The sequence below is a fragment of the Microtus pennsylvanicus genome, chromosome 11 (assembly GCF_037038515.1).
Source record: "Microtus pennsylvanicus isolate mMicPen1 chromosome 11, mMicPen1.hap1, whole genome shotgun sequence".
NCBI lineage: Eukaryota > Metazoa > Chordata > Mammalia > Rodentia > Cricetidae > Microtus > Microtus pennsylvanicus.
This window is the reverse complement of record NC_134589.1, coordinates 74264760-74281612: the sequence shown is the minus strand read 5'-3', so window position 1 is coordinate 74281612 and position 16853 is coordinate 74264760. Positions and strand designations below refer to the sequence as shown.

At 45.8% G+C, this 16853-nt stretch overlaps 1 protein-coding gene across 2 annotated transcripts in view; it reads left to right on the top strand.

The window, feature by feature from the left end:
- LOC142860918 (T-cell immunoglobulin and mucin domain-containing protein 4-like) overlaps positions 1-16853 on the top strand; it is a 30134-nt gene that overhangs the window by 684 nt on the left and 12597 nt on the right. The window contains exons 2-5 of one of the 2 annotated variants that reach the window (XM_075992838.1): positions 3336-3674; positions 5461-5721; positions 7133-7216; positions 7561-7602. In XM_075992838.1, the coding sequence (XP_075848953.1) occupies positions 3336-3674; positions 5461-5721; positions 7133-7216; positions 7561-7602 (726 nt within the window). The remainder of the gene's footprint in view (positions 1-3335; positions 3675-5460; positions 5722-7132; positions 7217-7560; positions 7603-16853) is intronic. The other variant, XM_075992839.1, reaches the window with a different exon arrangement.

The following is a 16853-nucleotide window of genomic DNA, read 5'->3' as shown; positions in this document are numbered from 1 at the left end:
TTGAGACAGGATCTCACTATGTAGCCTGGGCTGCTTGGGAGGCAGCAATCCTCCTGCTCCAGTCTCCGGAGTATTTCCAGGTGTGTGTGGCTGTGCCCAGCTAAGGGGAGGTTTCTTTTCAGCCCGACACTGTTCACAGGCTTTGACTGACTGACACAGATGAACCACCATTTTGGATGAATATCCTGAGGTGCCCAGCGACCACTCTGCTTAGGCCTATAGCCCTCCCAGTCACAAATGTTGACATTGCGAATATGTCTTGCAATGTCATTCTGCTTTTTCCTCTTTCTCTCATTCTTGATAAGAGGAGGTCAAGCCAGGTCATTGGCAAACTCGAGCCTTTCCTGTTCGCCTGTGGCTTCCAAGCTGCTTTAGAGGGGTTCCCACTGAGTTCTGATCTTTGAGGTTCTGGTGTTCAAGACCTGGTCGCCACACCAGTGTTCTCTGCTGCCTCTAGGCCCAGATACTCTGTACTGCGCAGAAAGTGGGTGAGGACGGTTTTGTTGTCCGTAACTTGGCACTCGATGCCACGAGTGCATAGCCATTCCAAATGTGATTCAGGGCAGTCTGTCTGTCACATCTCTTTGAATTTCTTCCGAGAACTTCTTTATTACTTACCTACTTATTGACTTATATTTATTTGAGACAGTGTCTAACAGTGTAACTCAGATTGGGCTTCAACTTGGGACTCTCCTGCCTTACCCCCTGGAATGCTGGGATAGCAGATAACTGGTCCAAGCAGTTTTTTTTTGTTTGTTTGTTTTTTCGAGACAGGGTTTCTCTGTAGCTTTGGAGCCTGTCCTGGAACTAGCTCTTGTAGCGCAGGCTGGTCTTGAACTCACAGAGATCCGCCTGCCTCTGCCTCTCGAGTGCTGGGATTAAAGGTATGCGTCACCACCGCCCGGCCTCCAAGCAGTTTTTGTTACATACTAAAATTACAGAAAATAAATGGCTGGAGTTTATGTCCTTGTGTCCCATCTGTGACTGAACAGTGCTTAATGGGCTGCTCCATGGTCGCTTGAAGGAGTCAGGGCCTGGTGAATGGATCTCTCTGTTTGCTTATTTAAAATGTGCTTGATCTTGATATAGAGTCTTGCTGGGTAGCAGGGGCTCCCTCAAGCTTGCAGGTCCCCTGCCTCTTCCTGCTGAATACAGGAATTACAGGTGCTTATAGGGATTACACTATGCCTGGTTTATCTGTTTATTTTTAATGTGTCTCTACTTAAATGGTCAACGGAGAAGACAGTGACCATTTAGAGTGTCCAAGGATCAAAAGTAGATGTGTCAGAAGAGGTGGTCCATGGCATCTTCACTCCGGTAAAACTGAGGTTTGGTTTGGGGAAAGGCTTAAAGGTCCCCAGCTAGAGAAGGAACAGGCCAACGGTGGCTGAGAGGTCGCATTCACATGCGCACGTAATCCAGAAGAATTACACAGGAGAAACTGACATGGTTGCTGTGATCTCTTTTCTCCCTGGTACTTCTGTAGCTGAAGGAAACGTTTTTTCACTCTGTTTCTGCATCTAATGTGTGTGGCTCCTCATTCTGTAACTTTTAGGAGTCCCATGAGGTTAATTTCACAATGTTTCTTGAAATATGGACCTTGGAACTCCTTTTGTGGCAAGTACTGTCCTCTGTACCTTGCGATAACAAACCTCAAAACACACACTGTTCGAAAGTGACGTTCACAGTGTCATTCCAATGGGGGTTTTTCTGCCACACCAAGTTTCTTGCTTCCTTTTTTAGAGTATTTTTTTTTAATTAGGTGAGTAATATGGAAAGTTTTGGGTGAAAAGAGAAAAATGGTAAAATGTTTAAATCCCGCTTAACTTTTTGTGCCAAGTTCCAGTCCTTCCCTTTCATCTGGCTACCACAGGCACCAGGCACACATGCAGTGTGCTTACATGCAAACAGACAAAATACTCTTACACACTAAGTAAAAGCACATACAGCTTGGTTTTTGTTTTTAAAAAAAAGAAAAGAGGAAATAAGCGAGTCAAAAACTGTGACTGCATGCATAAGACCCCCACAAGATCAAGCCAACAAAATCCTAGCATGACTGTTAAGCCCATCATCAAGTCCCACCCCTAGTAAAGAAGTCGTTGGCACTTGCTGAGGGCTAGCGGAGGGGCAGCCTGTGCTTTTCAGGGCTATGGCCCCTGCGAGGCTACCCATGCTCTACCAGATGACCCTCCATGCATGCACATACTGGCAGCACTAAGTGGACTCACTTAGGTTTTTAACCAAGAGCACATGACCTTAGAAGGGTGTTGGGGGGAAACTGGAAGAGAAAGAATAGACAATAGATTTCATCAAAAAATGCATTATATGCAAGAGTAAAATTATTAAACATTTTTTAAAAAGGAATGAATGGGTTAGGGCCAGCAAGATGGCTCAATGGGTACAGGTATATGTCCTAGAGTAGTGGTTCTCAACCTTCTGAAAGCTGTGAGCCTTTAATACAGTTTCTCATGTCTTGGTGATCTCTGACCATAAAATTATTTTGTTGCTACTTCCTAACTGTAATTTTGCTGTTGTTATGAATCATAATGTAAATATATGATATGCGGGATATCTGATATGGGACCTCCCAAAGAGGTTGTGACCCACAGGTTGAGAAACACTGCGCTAAAGCCTAAATACCTCTGCTCAGTCTCCCCAGAAGTGGTGTGAACGTGGAAGGAAAGAACCAATTCACACCCACCCTCCGACTACCAAACATTCATCGTGGCATATATACAACTCTACCCCCCCCCCACTAATGAGATTTAAAGACAGTAAAGAAGTGCATATCCATGAACTGTCCCCAACTTCATATAATCTAGCCGCAGCCAGATGCAACACAGTGAGCAAGTCCCGCCTCCATTTCTGAACATGGAGAGGGATAGCAGGGTCTACCTCAGCAGCTTTCTATCCTGTCAGAATTCTGTCTGGGCTGGGTAACTCATTTGAAACATTCAATCAGCAGCACAGTGAGATGCCGGGGGCAGGCACAGTTTTGGGGTGGCTTTAGGTGAAGTATGTGACCATGATTATAGGGTCTGGCCTCTTCATTTGGGAGTTGACTTACTCAGTGGGACTTGAGAGCAGAACGTTTAAACCCAGCAAAAGGGTCTTGCTGTGGAGCCATGTTCAGAGATTCCGGACCACCTGTCACTAATTTTGGGATGGAAGCTTGGAGACTTAGGTGCCCCCGAGAATAGGCAAGTGCGTCGGCATTGTGCTAAAGGAACTCGGGATTCTCCCTCGTCTTTCTGGAAGTCTCTGTTTGTACACAAATGGTAAAGTGTATTCGACAGATTTTCATCTGTGTAACAGTTTTCTCACTTTCTCTATAGCACCTGCTGCCTCACAGGATACAGTAATAGGGGTTTTGGGTCAGTCGGTGACTTTGCCTTGTCACCACACATCTTGGTCCCGGTACCACAACAGCATGTGCTGGGGCAAAGGCGCATGTCCCAACTCCAAGTGCAAGGAAGAGCTTCTCCACACAGATGGTAAAAAAGTGACCTCCAGGAAATCGAATAAATACTCACTTCGGGGGATTGTCTGGCGGGGCGATGTGTCCTTGACCATCACAAACACCAATCAAGATGACAGTGGCGTGTACTGCTGCCGTATAGAGGTGCCTGGCTGGTTCAATGACATCAAGAAGACTGTCCGCCTGGAGCTGAGAGGTGAGGAAAGAATGGGGGTCAACTCTGAGGAAGAGTTCCGTGGTTTGTGGTAAGAGATTCATTCTGTGGGTGCTGGTGGCAAGTAGTGCTGACTTGAGCAGTGGAGGGGAAGGCTGGGTTTCAAACGGTGAGCCGCAGAATGTGGGCCGGGGAACCCACATACTAGTCCCAGCCAGGACAGCTGCAGAAAGAAATGAGGGGATCCAGCCAATAAACAGAATAGTCAAACTGAAGAAGGAAGATGCTATCTATCTGGGGGCCTTTTGTCACCTTACAGAAATTTGGCCCAGTGTTTTTGGGTGTCTCAATCATGTATTTTTCATATTCACTGATTTCCAAGTAATAAGAAAAATATTACACTGCGAACTGAGTAATATTCACGGATCAGTTTTAGCCTACAAGCAAATGATTTGTCGTCTCTGGCAGAGGGAGAAGGGCATGGCATTGGGCACCACTCCTGGATGATCTCATGCCCTCTTTCTGTCCATTGCTATCAGACACTTTGGGTAGAGTCTAGGATGAGAAAATACCGTTAAAGATTGGGGCTGTGCAGAACAGGCAGCAAGGAACTTAACAGCTGATGTATATGGCCAATAGACACCTTTAGGTCATGGGTGGCTGTGTTCTTAGTCTGCTCAGATGGCTCTCATATGTTCTAAATTTGGAACTGGATAATTTTAATCAGTGATCTCCAAGCATATGTTAATCTCATAGCAACTTTGTGATTTCAAAAAAGAGGGAAGAGAAGGTGACTGATGCTGACTTAGCCCAACAGAAGTCATGTCTCTATTTACACAGCATCTTAACTAGTTACTAGTTTATAAAATGTTGTCGACCTTGGTACTCTGCAGGGTCAACTCCAAGTTGAGTGGAACAAGTGGTAACTTTTTGCTTCATTAAAGCCTATAGGAATTTGGCATATCCCGGAGAGGGTGAGAGCCATGCAGTGTACTGCAAATAATGAACCCAAATCTATGTTAACGAAGCAAGAGAGGTTGGCACAAACTAAACTAATCTTTACCATATAGCGAAGTCTACATTCTCACCCAAAGCTGCATACCTAGGGCTCACTTTGTTTATGGTTGAGATAGAATCTCACTATGACCTTGAACTGGAGAGCCCCCTTCCTTAGGCTTCCAAGGGTTAGGACTGCGGGGTGCTCTGTGACTACTGGCTGTGACCTCATTTTTATGCATTGATTCGTTTGTACAATACCAGACACTATGATAGGTATCCAATTCATGGCGGAGAACAGAATACAGGCCTGGTTTCCTTGTGCTGATTGTTTGGTGGGAGAAGCAGACATTAAGTAATGATAAATGTGTGATTATAAAAATACAATAGATGTCATTGTGATCAAGTACTAGGGCAAATGGAAGGGATATTACTTCATAAAAGAGAGCTTGTAGCTGAAATACATGTTGCTTTCTGCTAGCAACATTTGATTGGAATGACAGAAGTGCAGGTGGCACCTTGTAGGGAAACAAGTAGCCCTAAGTATTTTTTGTTTTGTTTTGATTTTTTTTAAAAATCTGATAGACAAGGAGAACCGCTGATGGGTTTTAAGCAGGTGATAGGCATGCGGAGATTTTATGATTTCTGTATCCAGAGTATGACAGATAGACCAGAAAGGACAGAACTGTAGGTAAGAACCTCGGCTGCAGCAAAGGGCCAGGCCAGTGGACTAAGAGAGGCCAGCAGAAGTGAAAAGATCTCGGGTGGTATTTGCGGTGTTTCCTAGTCCCCATTTCTACTTGGTGCTAGATTCATCTTCTCTTGCTTACAGCCCCAACAACCCCAAGACCAACAACAACTTCTCGCCCAACCACCACCCCTTATGTGACCACCACCACCACAGAAAAGCTTCCGACAACAGTCATGACCACACCCGAGCCCACAACTGCAACCCCACCCCAGACACTGGCCACCACTGTCCTCACAACGGCAGTCACCACGTGCCCCTCAACAATACTCAGCTCCTCTTCGCCAGAAACCACAAGGTTTGCAACCCCTGAGATCTTCACGGAGGGGTCTGCCTTCACTGCAGGTGAGAACAGTCCATTCTTTCTCCTCTGCTGGTCAGACATATTGTTATTTCCTTGGAACGAATTCTTCTCCAGTGGGCAACCTGGTGACCAGGCACGTGTGCTCATGTGTGTGTGTTTCTTTTCCTTTATGTTTGTGCAAAGTCAGCATTTTGGGTTCTCCACTTGACCTCTGAGGAGTTTTGCAGAATCTGCATGTTGAAGGTTATCCCGGGTCAAACTCTAGTCAGTGTTGGCCCTATCCTCACAGGGACAAAAATCTCTGTCTGAGTGTTTAGGATGTAAGATGTATAATTTGTGACCTTAAAATTTGTAAGAGGAGGGGGCTCATGATGCCCACCCCTTCCCAGCTCCTGGTTGCTGGGGAAAAAAACTTTCTTCAGTAGTATAGCCGCCGGTAGACTGACCATGCTCCTGTAAGCAACTGTGCAGTGGAACACACACACACACACACACACACACACACACACACACACACAGAGAGAGAGAGAGAGAGAGAGAGAGAGAGAGAGAGGAGGATCAACAAGACTGGGAAGGAGACAGACAGTAATGTGTTGAGTATAGCGAAAATATATGCACACAGCAAAATGGAATAAATCCATTATGTGTGATTAAAATATGCCAATAAAACCTTTTTAAAAGACTGTAAGATATATCCCTTAACAGAAATCAGCTATATACTTATTTCTTAGCTTCTTTCTATTTTGTTCTGAATTTTTCCTGACCCTGAATCTTGTAACTCTGGGTGACCTACTCCAAGGCTGGGGACTTGTCAAAGCTCCCACCATGCTTCTGATGATGGAGTAAAAATATCAGAAGTCATTGTGAGGTAGCTTGACGGCTTTACCAGATAATCCAGCTGTCTGTCCCTCAAAGGCCTGGATAAGTCAGACAGTTTTCCAATATTGACTTGCTTGATTCTATTATATTCCGAGTAGTCACTAAAATCCTTGAATTCTTAACTAATCAAAATTGTGTGTATTTTTTGTTCCTTCCGCTAGACCCAGGGTCTCTCACTGAACCTGGGCTCACAGTTTCAGCAGCAATGCCTAGGAAGCATGCTCTGGGCAGGGATCTGGCTGTTTCTGCCTCCCCTGTTGTTCCAGGCACATACCACTATGGCCAGCTTTTTACATGAATGCCAGGAATCCGAACTCAGGTCCTTGTGCTTGAACAGCAAGTGCTTTATATTGCCTGAGCCATCTCCCCAACTTTAAAATAATATTTCAAGACAAAAATTATAATCTTTTTTTTTAAATTCTAAAAATTTCATCCAATTATTGAGAAAAACTGGAGATGTATCAATAATAACAAAGACGATAATAAAAATTGTCCTGAATCCCATCACCCACTACAATGTTGATAATGTTATCATTTTTTTTAGCAGTTTAAAAAAAATCTTTTGTCCCCCAGAACCAGAAACCGTTTCTTCATCCAACCACTCTCAAAGAAACGTGGAGACCACGGCTGCAGACCCAGGCTTACTCAAACCCACAGGTATGCAGGCAGAACCTACTGCATGGAGCTTCCCCTTCCACCTCGGGCTGGGGAGATGCAAACAGAATAAAAGTGACCGAGAGATGACCCAAGTCTTTTGTGCCAGGATATCCTCCCGGAGCATGTTGACATCAGGGTAGTGTGTGTGGTTGGTTCCTTCCAGGGCAGTGTTTGTGGTTGGTTTCTTCCGGTAGCTTGGAGGGAGGAGGATAGCAGAACAGGGAGGAGGGATAGCACCCTCTTTGGTTAATGGAGTTTGGGGGCCCACATATGACAGCTCTGTCATATTTACTATTAAACGTCTGGCTGGGACCTAGGAGAACTTTGTTCTTTGTTTTTCCAAGGGTCCAAAGATTGGATTCTCCCATCAACTTCACAGAAAACGGGTGAGTTCTAGACTTCTCAGCACTGAGGTCAGGGAGGTCTCTCTGCTCTTTGAGTGGCTTGGGTCTGGGCCTGGGAAGTCTCTGGTGTCTGTCTGGGGCTCTTGGAATCAGCTCTTTTGGTTCCACTGTGGTTGTCTCCCACATCCTGCAGTTAGACAGGAGGAAAATGAAACATTCTTACCTTCTGCTTTCTCAGGCCCCTCTCTTGGGGCCTTTCCGTTTTCCCTGCAGCTTCTGACTTGGAGCTAGGATAGTAGTAAACAAACCACATTTCCATTTGTCCACCCTTATTTATTTAAACCATACATACAGACACTATGCTGGTGTGCTTTTGTGAGGGGGTCATAAAACGATGGGAAACAAAATTCTCTTAGACATTTTATGCTTAATCCCAACCCCTTTTCCTGACACAGTCTGTATTACTAGTTGGAACATTCTAGATAATTTTGTACTATTGTCTTATTTATATGTGTATTTTTTCCCATTGAGAGTAACCTTATAAAATTTATCTCCAGTCTTTGAGATATACAGGCTTGTTGTTTGTAACTGGCACAAATTCCATTATTTGAGCTTTCTTTGTTGTTCCTTTGTTTTAAATTTTTGTTTCCCACAAAGCCCTGCTATGTGACCATCCAGTAAACAAAGAACTAACCTAGGACAAAAACTGTACATTCCTACACTCTATACATTTATTTTAAGCTTTTGTTTATTTGCGATTATTATGTGTGAATAGTGACGTTTGTGCCACGTCATGCGTATGAAAGCAGAGACAAGGATGTGGCGTCATCTCTCTTCTTCCACATTTATCTGGGTCCTGGGGTGGGGGTTGCACTCGTCAAGTTTGTGCCTTCTCACTGACCCACACGATACACTTAAAGAAAAGATTTATATTGGTTTACATGTATGTATTTGTGTTTGTGTGAGTGAATGCCACTCGTGGATGGGTGCTCAGGGAGGAACTGGAGGAACTGGGTGACTTGAAGCTGCGATTTCAGGTGGTTGTAAACCTCCAATGTGGGTGCTGGGAACCGAATTCGAGAGCTCTGGAAAACCAGTAAATGCTCTCAGCTGCTGAGCCTTCTCTCCAGCCCTTACAAGATACATTTGTTTGTTTGTTTTGTTTTTTGAGACAAGATTTCTCTGTGTAGCCCTGGCTGTCCTAAAACTCTCTCTCTAGACCAGACTGGCCTTCAACTCACAGAGATCCACCTGCTTCTGCCTTCCAAGTGCTGGGATCAAAGGTGTTGGCCACCACGCCCAAATCTATGAGATACTTTTTTTTTTTTAAAGGCTCCTTATAACCATTTTCTGTTGGCCGGGGCAAGTCATTTCTTCTCTTTGCTGGTTTCTATACATTTCTATCGCGGACACCCTCTCCTTCGCAACGCCACACCAGTTCTGTAACCTGTAAGCAGCATGCGGCCTTTCAGCTTCTTCCTGCCCCCCCTTTGTCAACACAGCAGCTGTTGCTCCGTGCGCTTCCTTATCTAGTCTTTCTCCTTGTGTATGTCTTTAAAACAATCCATTAATGCCACACCAAGTCTTTGCATTTGGTTTTCTTCGCTTCATTTGCTCATCAGAGCACTTCCTTTCCCGTTCCGTGGCGAGATCTGCTTTGTCATGTTAAGCTACGTGTGCTATTTCATTACGTGTTGACTGGCATTTCAGTTGCCTCTGTGTTTTAGTATTATAGACAGCAGAGCCATGCACTTCCTTCAGCCTGGGTACTTCCTTAAGTATTTATGCAAGTTTTTGTTTTTTGGAGAGCTGGTAATGAAGTGGAGATGTTATGTTGAGAAATGTGCACTATTAAATTTAATAGCTATTACAAAATTGTCCTTGGAAGAGGCTGAGGCAATTTGTTTTCCCTCCCACAGATTATCTGCTTCTCCTTATCCTCACTACACTTGAGACGACCATTTGTTCCCCCGAGAACATGTCATCTTGTTCCTCCTTGTTCTCATTAACGGAGTCAGAGCGTCTTTGTGTTTATTAGCGAAAATATCTATCCTTCATCTGTGTGGAGGGGGCAATGTGGCATTAGTCTTGGAGGCTCAGAAGATGGGACTGGCAGGGACAGACAGTGAAGGGGAGACGATGGGTTGCAATGTAGGACTATAAATCGGGAGAAGTACTGAGGGGGATCTGAGGTTGAGAGGCTCTGACTTGCACCAACTCATGGCAGGGAGGAGGGGATAGAAATCTGAATGAGGAGTTGACCACTTGCGGGAGACTGACTGTCAAGATTCATCATTCTTTCTTCATGGATTAGGGGAAAGGTGGGAACTCTTTTCCAGTAAAAGAGAATGCAGGAAGGGAAAAACTGTGATGGAGGACAGAGTGTTCACAAAACTATTACCTTTCATTCCATCCAAACATAAAACTGGTTTATAGTGCATTACAAGAGATCAAGATGTTGTCTGATGTTTTCCCTGCTATGCTGTCCCTGGTAATTGTCATTTGACTTCTCTGTGGCCAAATCCCACTAGACAGAATTCTTGCTGCCCTGTCTGTGGGCTACCCTGAGAAAGAGGACCATGTTGTAAGATGCTTCCATGTCACATGTCGTTATGGAAGAAACTGGGGTTCGGTTAGCATATACTAAGTGCTGGGTCAGCACTAAGATGTCTTCCTGGACCCCTTCATTTAGGATCTCTTCAGTAGATATTCAGAGTCCCATATTATGTAAATGTTCTGAGGTGACACAGGTCTCAGGAGCCCTGCCCTGGAAGTCCACTTCTAATAGCTGTCTCTTAGCTGTTGCTTATGTTAGAGTTAAACATGGAGTGTTTGTGGGTTCTTCAAAAGCTCATGTGTCAGGGAGCTGGCTCCCTAATGTTGATGCTATTTCATTTATGTGTGTTCATGTCCATGCACGTATGTGTGTGTGCACGCATGTCATGCGTATGGGTTCCCACAGAGGCTGAAAGAGGGCATCAGATGCCCTGGAGCTGGAGCAGTTGTAAGCCACCCCACTTCTGCCTCTCAACCCTTTGTCTCTCTGCTTACTCTCTGCAAGAGATGAATAGCTTCAACTGCCCCATGAGACTCTCCCAAACGTCTGCACTGCTTCAAATGGTTAGTAATCACAACTCAATTGCAGATACAACCAAATAACAACGAAAGCTCTGAAGAAGGTTGTTCTTAAGTTTCCTTTCGCTCTTAGATGTAGATATTGCAGGCTTCTCCTTTGTACTTCATAGCAGAGATGTGTGCCACAGTCCCTAGTTATCCCTTCTGTTTATGGATACCTTAGTCCCCTTCTCTAGTTCTCCTCACAGCCCTCTGCAGAACCTCCAGTGTGGGGCGAGAAGAGCTCTATGGGACCCTGCTGTCACATGGTTCTATCACCATTTTGTGGTGATTTATTTTCATTTTTAATAATTTCGGATGAATTACTTTCTTTGTCCTTTTCTAAATCACGGGTTCCTCAAAATATAAAATATAGATGATGGTGGTGCTTATACCGGGGCTCTTAAGGATGGAAATGCAGGAGAAAAGGCTAGCGTGTAATTACTGACCCGTAAATGACAGTCATCACGGAGAAAGCCTTTTCCCTTGATTCTTTACATCTCTGCTACAGCTCTCCCATTCGGGCAAGTGCGCAGGGTAGATAATAAGAGGCCATACACATCAGCGGTTGGCTAACTCAATATTCTTGCTCAGAACATAGATACGTTTTAGTTGTATGGTATTTTTCAAACTGCTAATCGCACTAGGGGGGCAGCAGATGAGGGACAAAATGACAAGCTCTGGGAGGTTTCCGCAGCTTTTAAAATCTTACAGTAGTAATTCTCTGCCATCAGGGAGAGAGGGGCTCTGAAAGCTGTCACAGCCCCCTTTCTAGACAGCTTAGTAGGCCTTGCAATCGTTGGTTTTATGGCTGGAGGTGGGGTGTGCCGTCTTTAGTCCCCTGCTGCCTCTTGGTTGCTTTGTCCTCTTTATATTCCTCAGTCTGTGGAGGTTCCACTTCGTAGCTGAGGAGTGGAGATCAATTCATGGCTCAAAAAAGGAGCTGCAGTTCTGTCTTCTAGTCAAGGACCTCTAGATTTATGCAACTTATTTTGTAAGGCAATTTTGCATACACATATAGTTCAGTGTTCTCTGATTTCAAAGGGTTTGGTCTTCAGTGGAAGAAGCATCACCCAGGATGGCACATTCTCGCCTCCATGCTCTTGCTGTGTGGAGTGTACTAGAACGTGCCCAAGATCAGACAGCTGCGTTAATAGAGAGCTGGGACTTATAGCCACATTTCAGGGCTCTTCATTTTAACTGTAGATCTAAGAACATAAGATTGGGAAGTAGCATAGAAAAGTACTATTCGTAGACTAGTGAAAAATTGATCCCGCTGGGCAGTGGTGGCGCACGCCTTTAATCCCAGCACTAGGAGACAGAGGCAGGTGGATCTCTGTGAGTTCAAGGTCAGCCTGGTCTACAAGAGCTAGTTTTAGGACAGGCTACAAAACTACAGAGAAATCAAAAAACAACCCAAAAACTTGATCCCAATGAGGGTTGGTCTTTAAAAAAAAAACTTTTTAATATCTGTCTGTCTGTGTGCACATGCGTGAGAATGTGAGCATATAAGTATGTGTGTATGTTCCTGGGGGTGGTGTCTGTGCGTGAGAAAGCCACATGACAATCACAGCTCAGATGTCATCTTCAAGTCTACCATCCTCCTCTTTTCAGACAGAGTCTTTCACTGGCCTGGGATCACCAAAGGAACTAGACTGTTGGCCAATGAGCCTTAGGGATCCCCTGCCTCTGTCTCCCAGTGCTGGGTCTATAAGCACATGCCATCACACACGCCATCACACACGCCATCATACATGCCGTCACACACGCCATCACACACGCCATCACACACGCCATCATACATGCCGTCACACACGCCATCACACACGCCATCACACACGCCATCACACACGCCATCATACACGTCACCACACACGCCATCACACACGTCCTCACACACGCCATCACACATCACACACGCCATCACACACGCCGTCACACACGCCATCACACACACCATCACACACGCCATCACACACACCATCACACACGCCATCACACACGCCATCACACACGCCATCACACACGCCATCACACACGCCGTCACACACGCCGTCACACACGCCGTCACACACGCCGTCACACACGCCGTCACACACGCCGTCACACACGCCGTCACACACGCCATCACACACGCCATCATACACGCCATCACACACGCCATCACACATCACACACGCCATCACACACGCCATCACACACGCCATCACACACGCCATCACACATCACACACGCCATCACACACGCCATCACACACGCCATCACACACGCCGTCACACACGCCATCACACACGCCGTCACACACGCCATCACACATCACACACGCCATCACACACGCCATCACACACGCCATCACACACGCCATCACACATCACACACGCGATCACACACGCCATCACACATCACACACGCGATCACACACGCCATCACACACGCCATCACACACGCCGTCACACACGCCATCACACACACCATCACATGCCATCACACACACCATCACACGCGTCACACACACGCCATCACACACGCCACCACACACGCCATCACACACGCCATCACACACGCCATCACACACGCCATCACACACGCCATCACACACGTCACCACACACGCCATCACACACGCCATCACACACGCCATCACACACGCCGTCACACACGCCGTCATACATACACACGCCATCACACACGCCGTCACACACGCCATCACACACGCCGTCACACACGCCATCACACACGCCATCACACACGCCATCACACACGCCATCACACACGCCGTCACACACGCCGTCATACATACACACGCCATCACACACGCCGTCACACACGCCATCACACACGCCGTCACACACGCCATCACACACACCATCACACACGCCATCACACACACCATCACACACACCATCACACACGCCGTCACACACGCCGTCACACACGCCGTCACACACGTCGTCACACATCACACACGCCATCACACGCCATCACACATCACACACGCCATCACACATCACACACGCCGTCACACACGCCGTCACACACGCCGTCACACACGTCGTCACACATCACACACGCCATCACACACGCCATCACACATCACACACGCCATCACACACGCCATCACACACGCCGTCACACACGTCGTCACACATCACACACGCCGTCACACACGCCGTCACACACGCCATCACACATCACACACGCCATCACACACGCCATCACACACGCCATCACACACGCCGTCACACACGTCGTCACACATCACACACGCCATCACACACGCCGTCACACACGTCGTCACACATCACACACGCCGTCACACACGTCGTCACACATCACACACGCCATCACACACGCCATCATCATATGTGCACTTGGAAGTCAGTACCTCCCAGACTGATCCCTTCCCCACCGCTTAGGATGGACCTTTGTTCCAGGTCTGGCTGCCATTTGCTCTCAACAGAGCTTTCTTGAGGGCAGGGTATTGCATTCATTTCTAATGTTTAAGTTTATCACTCTCTCAGCCCCTAAATGAATCTTTATACTATTATTATTGTACTATGTCAGACATGGATGACAGTGTCCTTCCACAATGTCAGAATTTATTGAATAACAGATTGACAAGATAAATTGGTTCTGTTGGCTGGAATTTGCCAAATGCTCCTGAGTTCCCATGATAGCTGGCTGGTTGTAAGTCCCTTTATTTTAATTTGAAGTACTAATATTAACTCTCAGGACACACATTCCATATCACAGAACAAACATACACACATGTATGTACATGTTACAGATGGTGACAAAAGGGTTAGGATGATGGGTTGATGGGGCTATTACTGTAATAACGTTGAATGACCTGTTTATGAGGTCCAGGGAGGGTGTTGCACTTATCAAGCCTGGTGCGTTCAGTGAGTTCTCAAGCATGTCTTCTTTTTTCTGGTATGATTTTAATGGGACTAATTTACTTTGCTAAGTTTCGCGTACAGCGCCCCAACCTTTAGTTATTTATTTGTCTGGGTCTCATGAGTTGCCCTGGACAGTTTGTGCTGTTTACATGTACCACACGGTACAGAGTGAGCCTGCAAGATCGAGTCAAATGCCGCTGGCAAAGTGCAATCTCTCAGGTCATGGCACTGGCTGAAAAATACTGTTTTACACAATACAAAATAACTCAGAACAGGGCCTAGCTTGATCTCAATGTGCACCTATCAGCCAGTGAAGTCAACAGTGTGGGCTCAGATAGACTGAGAACTGAGGTAGGTCTAGTACAGCAGGCAGCAGCCAACACTGTTATGGTAATATGACATTTTCCTTTGCTCTTGATTCTTGCTTTCCTAGTCTCGGCTCAAGAGGCCAAGTGTGTATGGTGAGCGTGTTTGGGGAAAATGTTTCTTCTTTCCCCTTCTCTTATTGTAACTTTGTCGGCAAAGCCAGCCAAGCTTCACCTTCCAAAGCAAGCTTCTTTAGGTCAAAGGATTCTCAAGAAAGGCACTGCTAGAGGTAGAATTTTATATCTTCATCTTATACTTCTACATTTGGTTTAGACACATAAAAATAGGTAATATTGCCGGGCGGTGGTGGCGCACGCCTTTAATCCCAGCAGGCGGGAGGCAGAGGCAGGTGGATCTCTGTGAGTTCGAGGCCAGCCTGGTCTACAAGAGCTAGTTCCAGGACAGGAACCAAAAAGCTGCGGAGAAACCCTGTCTCGAAAATTAAAAAAAAAAAAGAAAATAGGTAATATTATCTTCCCACTCTGTAAACGACAAAGGGTAATGTAAAAATTAGTAAGTTGGGACTGAGGTTGTAGCCCAATTGGTAGAATGCACAAAACCCTGGGCTCAGTCTCCTCCTCCACGTCAGCTAGACACTGGGATTCATTCTTCAAATCTCAACACTCAGGGAGTTGGGGCAGGAGGAAGTTCAGATATTCCTCAGTTACATAGTGAGTTCAAGGCCAGCCTGAGAGATATGAGACCCTGTCTTAAAGCAAAGCAACTAGTGATCATGGTCACTTTAGTCAAAGGTGTCGCACGCTTTGAGGGTGCAGACAGGCTTACATAGCAATAACCACCATCCATTGTGTTTTGGTTTGGTTACTGTTGTTGTTTGGTTGCTGTTGTTTTTGTTTTTCTAGAAAGAGTAAGTAAAGGTACGGTGCAAGCTAAGAGCATTTGCTGCTCTTCCAGAGGACCCAGCACCTACACTGAACAGTTCACAATTGCCAGATGACCTTTCAGGGATGACTTGGGCTGGGCTGAGACCTGGGTGGGGGACAGTGTCAGGGACCACATGTGAACATAGTTAAGCTTATTTCTTGCCTTGGATTAAAACCATAACTTTAGGATCCTGACGATGGACTCAAGATGGGGGGAGTCATTGGATCTCTTTCAGTGTCCCCAAATGTGGCTGCATTTTCTGCTTCTTGCTATTAATTTGGCTCTTGAAATTGGCTTCTGAGGGAGGGTGCAAGGATTGAACCTGGCTTGGTGAGGCACAGGTTGTGACCCACAAGTTCAGGAACACTGACTCTGATCTTTTCCTCTCTGGAGCCCACTCAAGTTTTGGCAACTTTCTCTCTGTCCCCTTAGCTAGCTCCCAAATGTTATTCCCTTGACATGAGAGAGGAAGAGGGAGTCTTCTCTTTACCTTCCTTCATCCTTTTTCTCAACTCCAGCCAACTCTTCATCTCACAATATCTGTAGGTGAGCCAACAGGACCTTCATTGAGTTCCACCTCTATCTCATGTGCAAGATAGTAAAATGTTTAAAAGTCCAGGTTCAAAGAATCAAAGAGGCCTATGCATCAAGCTCTGATGAATTTCTTAGTCTCTCCAAACTTGTTTCTTCTATATAGTAAACAGAACAATCAAATCTTCCCTGTGGTTCTAGACAATACAATGCCTTACCATGCATGAGAGCCCTGAGTCCAGCTCTCACATCTAATAAGTACTTGTTAGGTGTCTTAGATTAGCACCAGCTTTCACAATTACATCTCAGCCTTGAACTATGCCTTAGGAGACAATACACAAGAAAGAATTGGCTCTTGCTCAGTACTTACCCTGTGAATCATCACCGTAATTATTTTGATCAGAAAGGAGAGCCAATGATGAAAGGCACACATCCCTGCCCACAGCTGAGTCATTTGACACCAAACGAAAAAGCTTGTGTACAACAGAAAAAACAAATG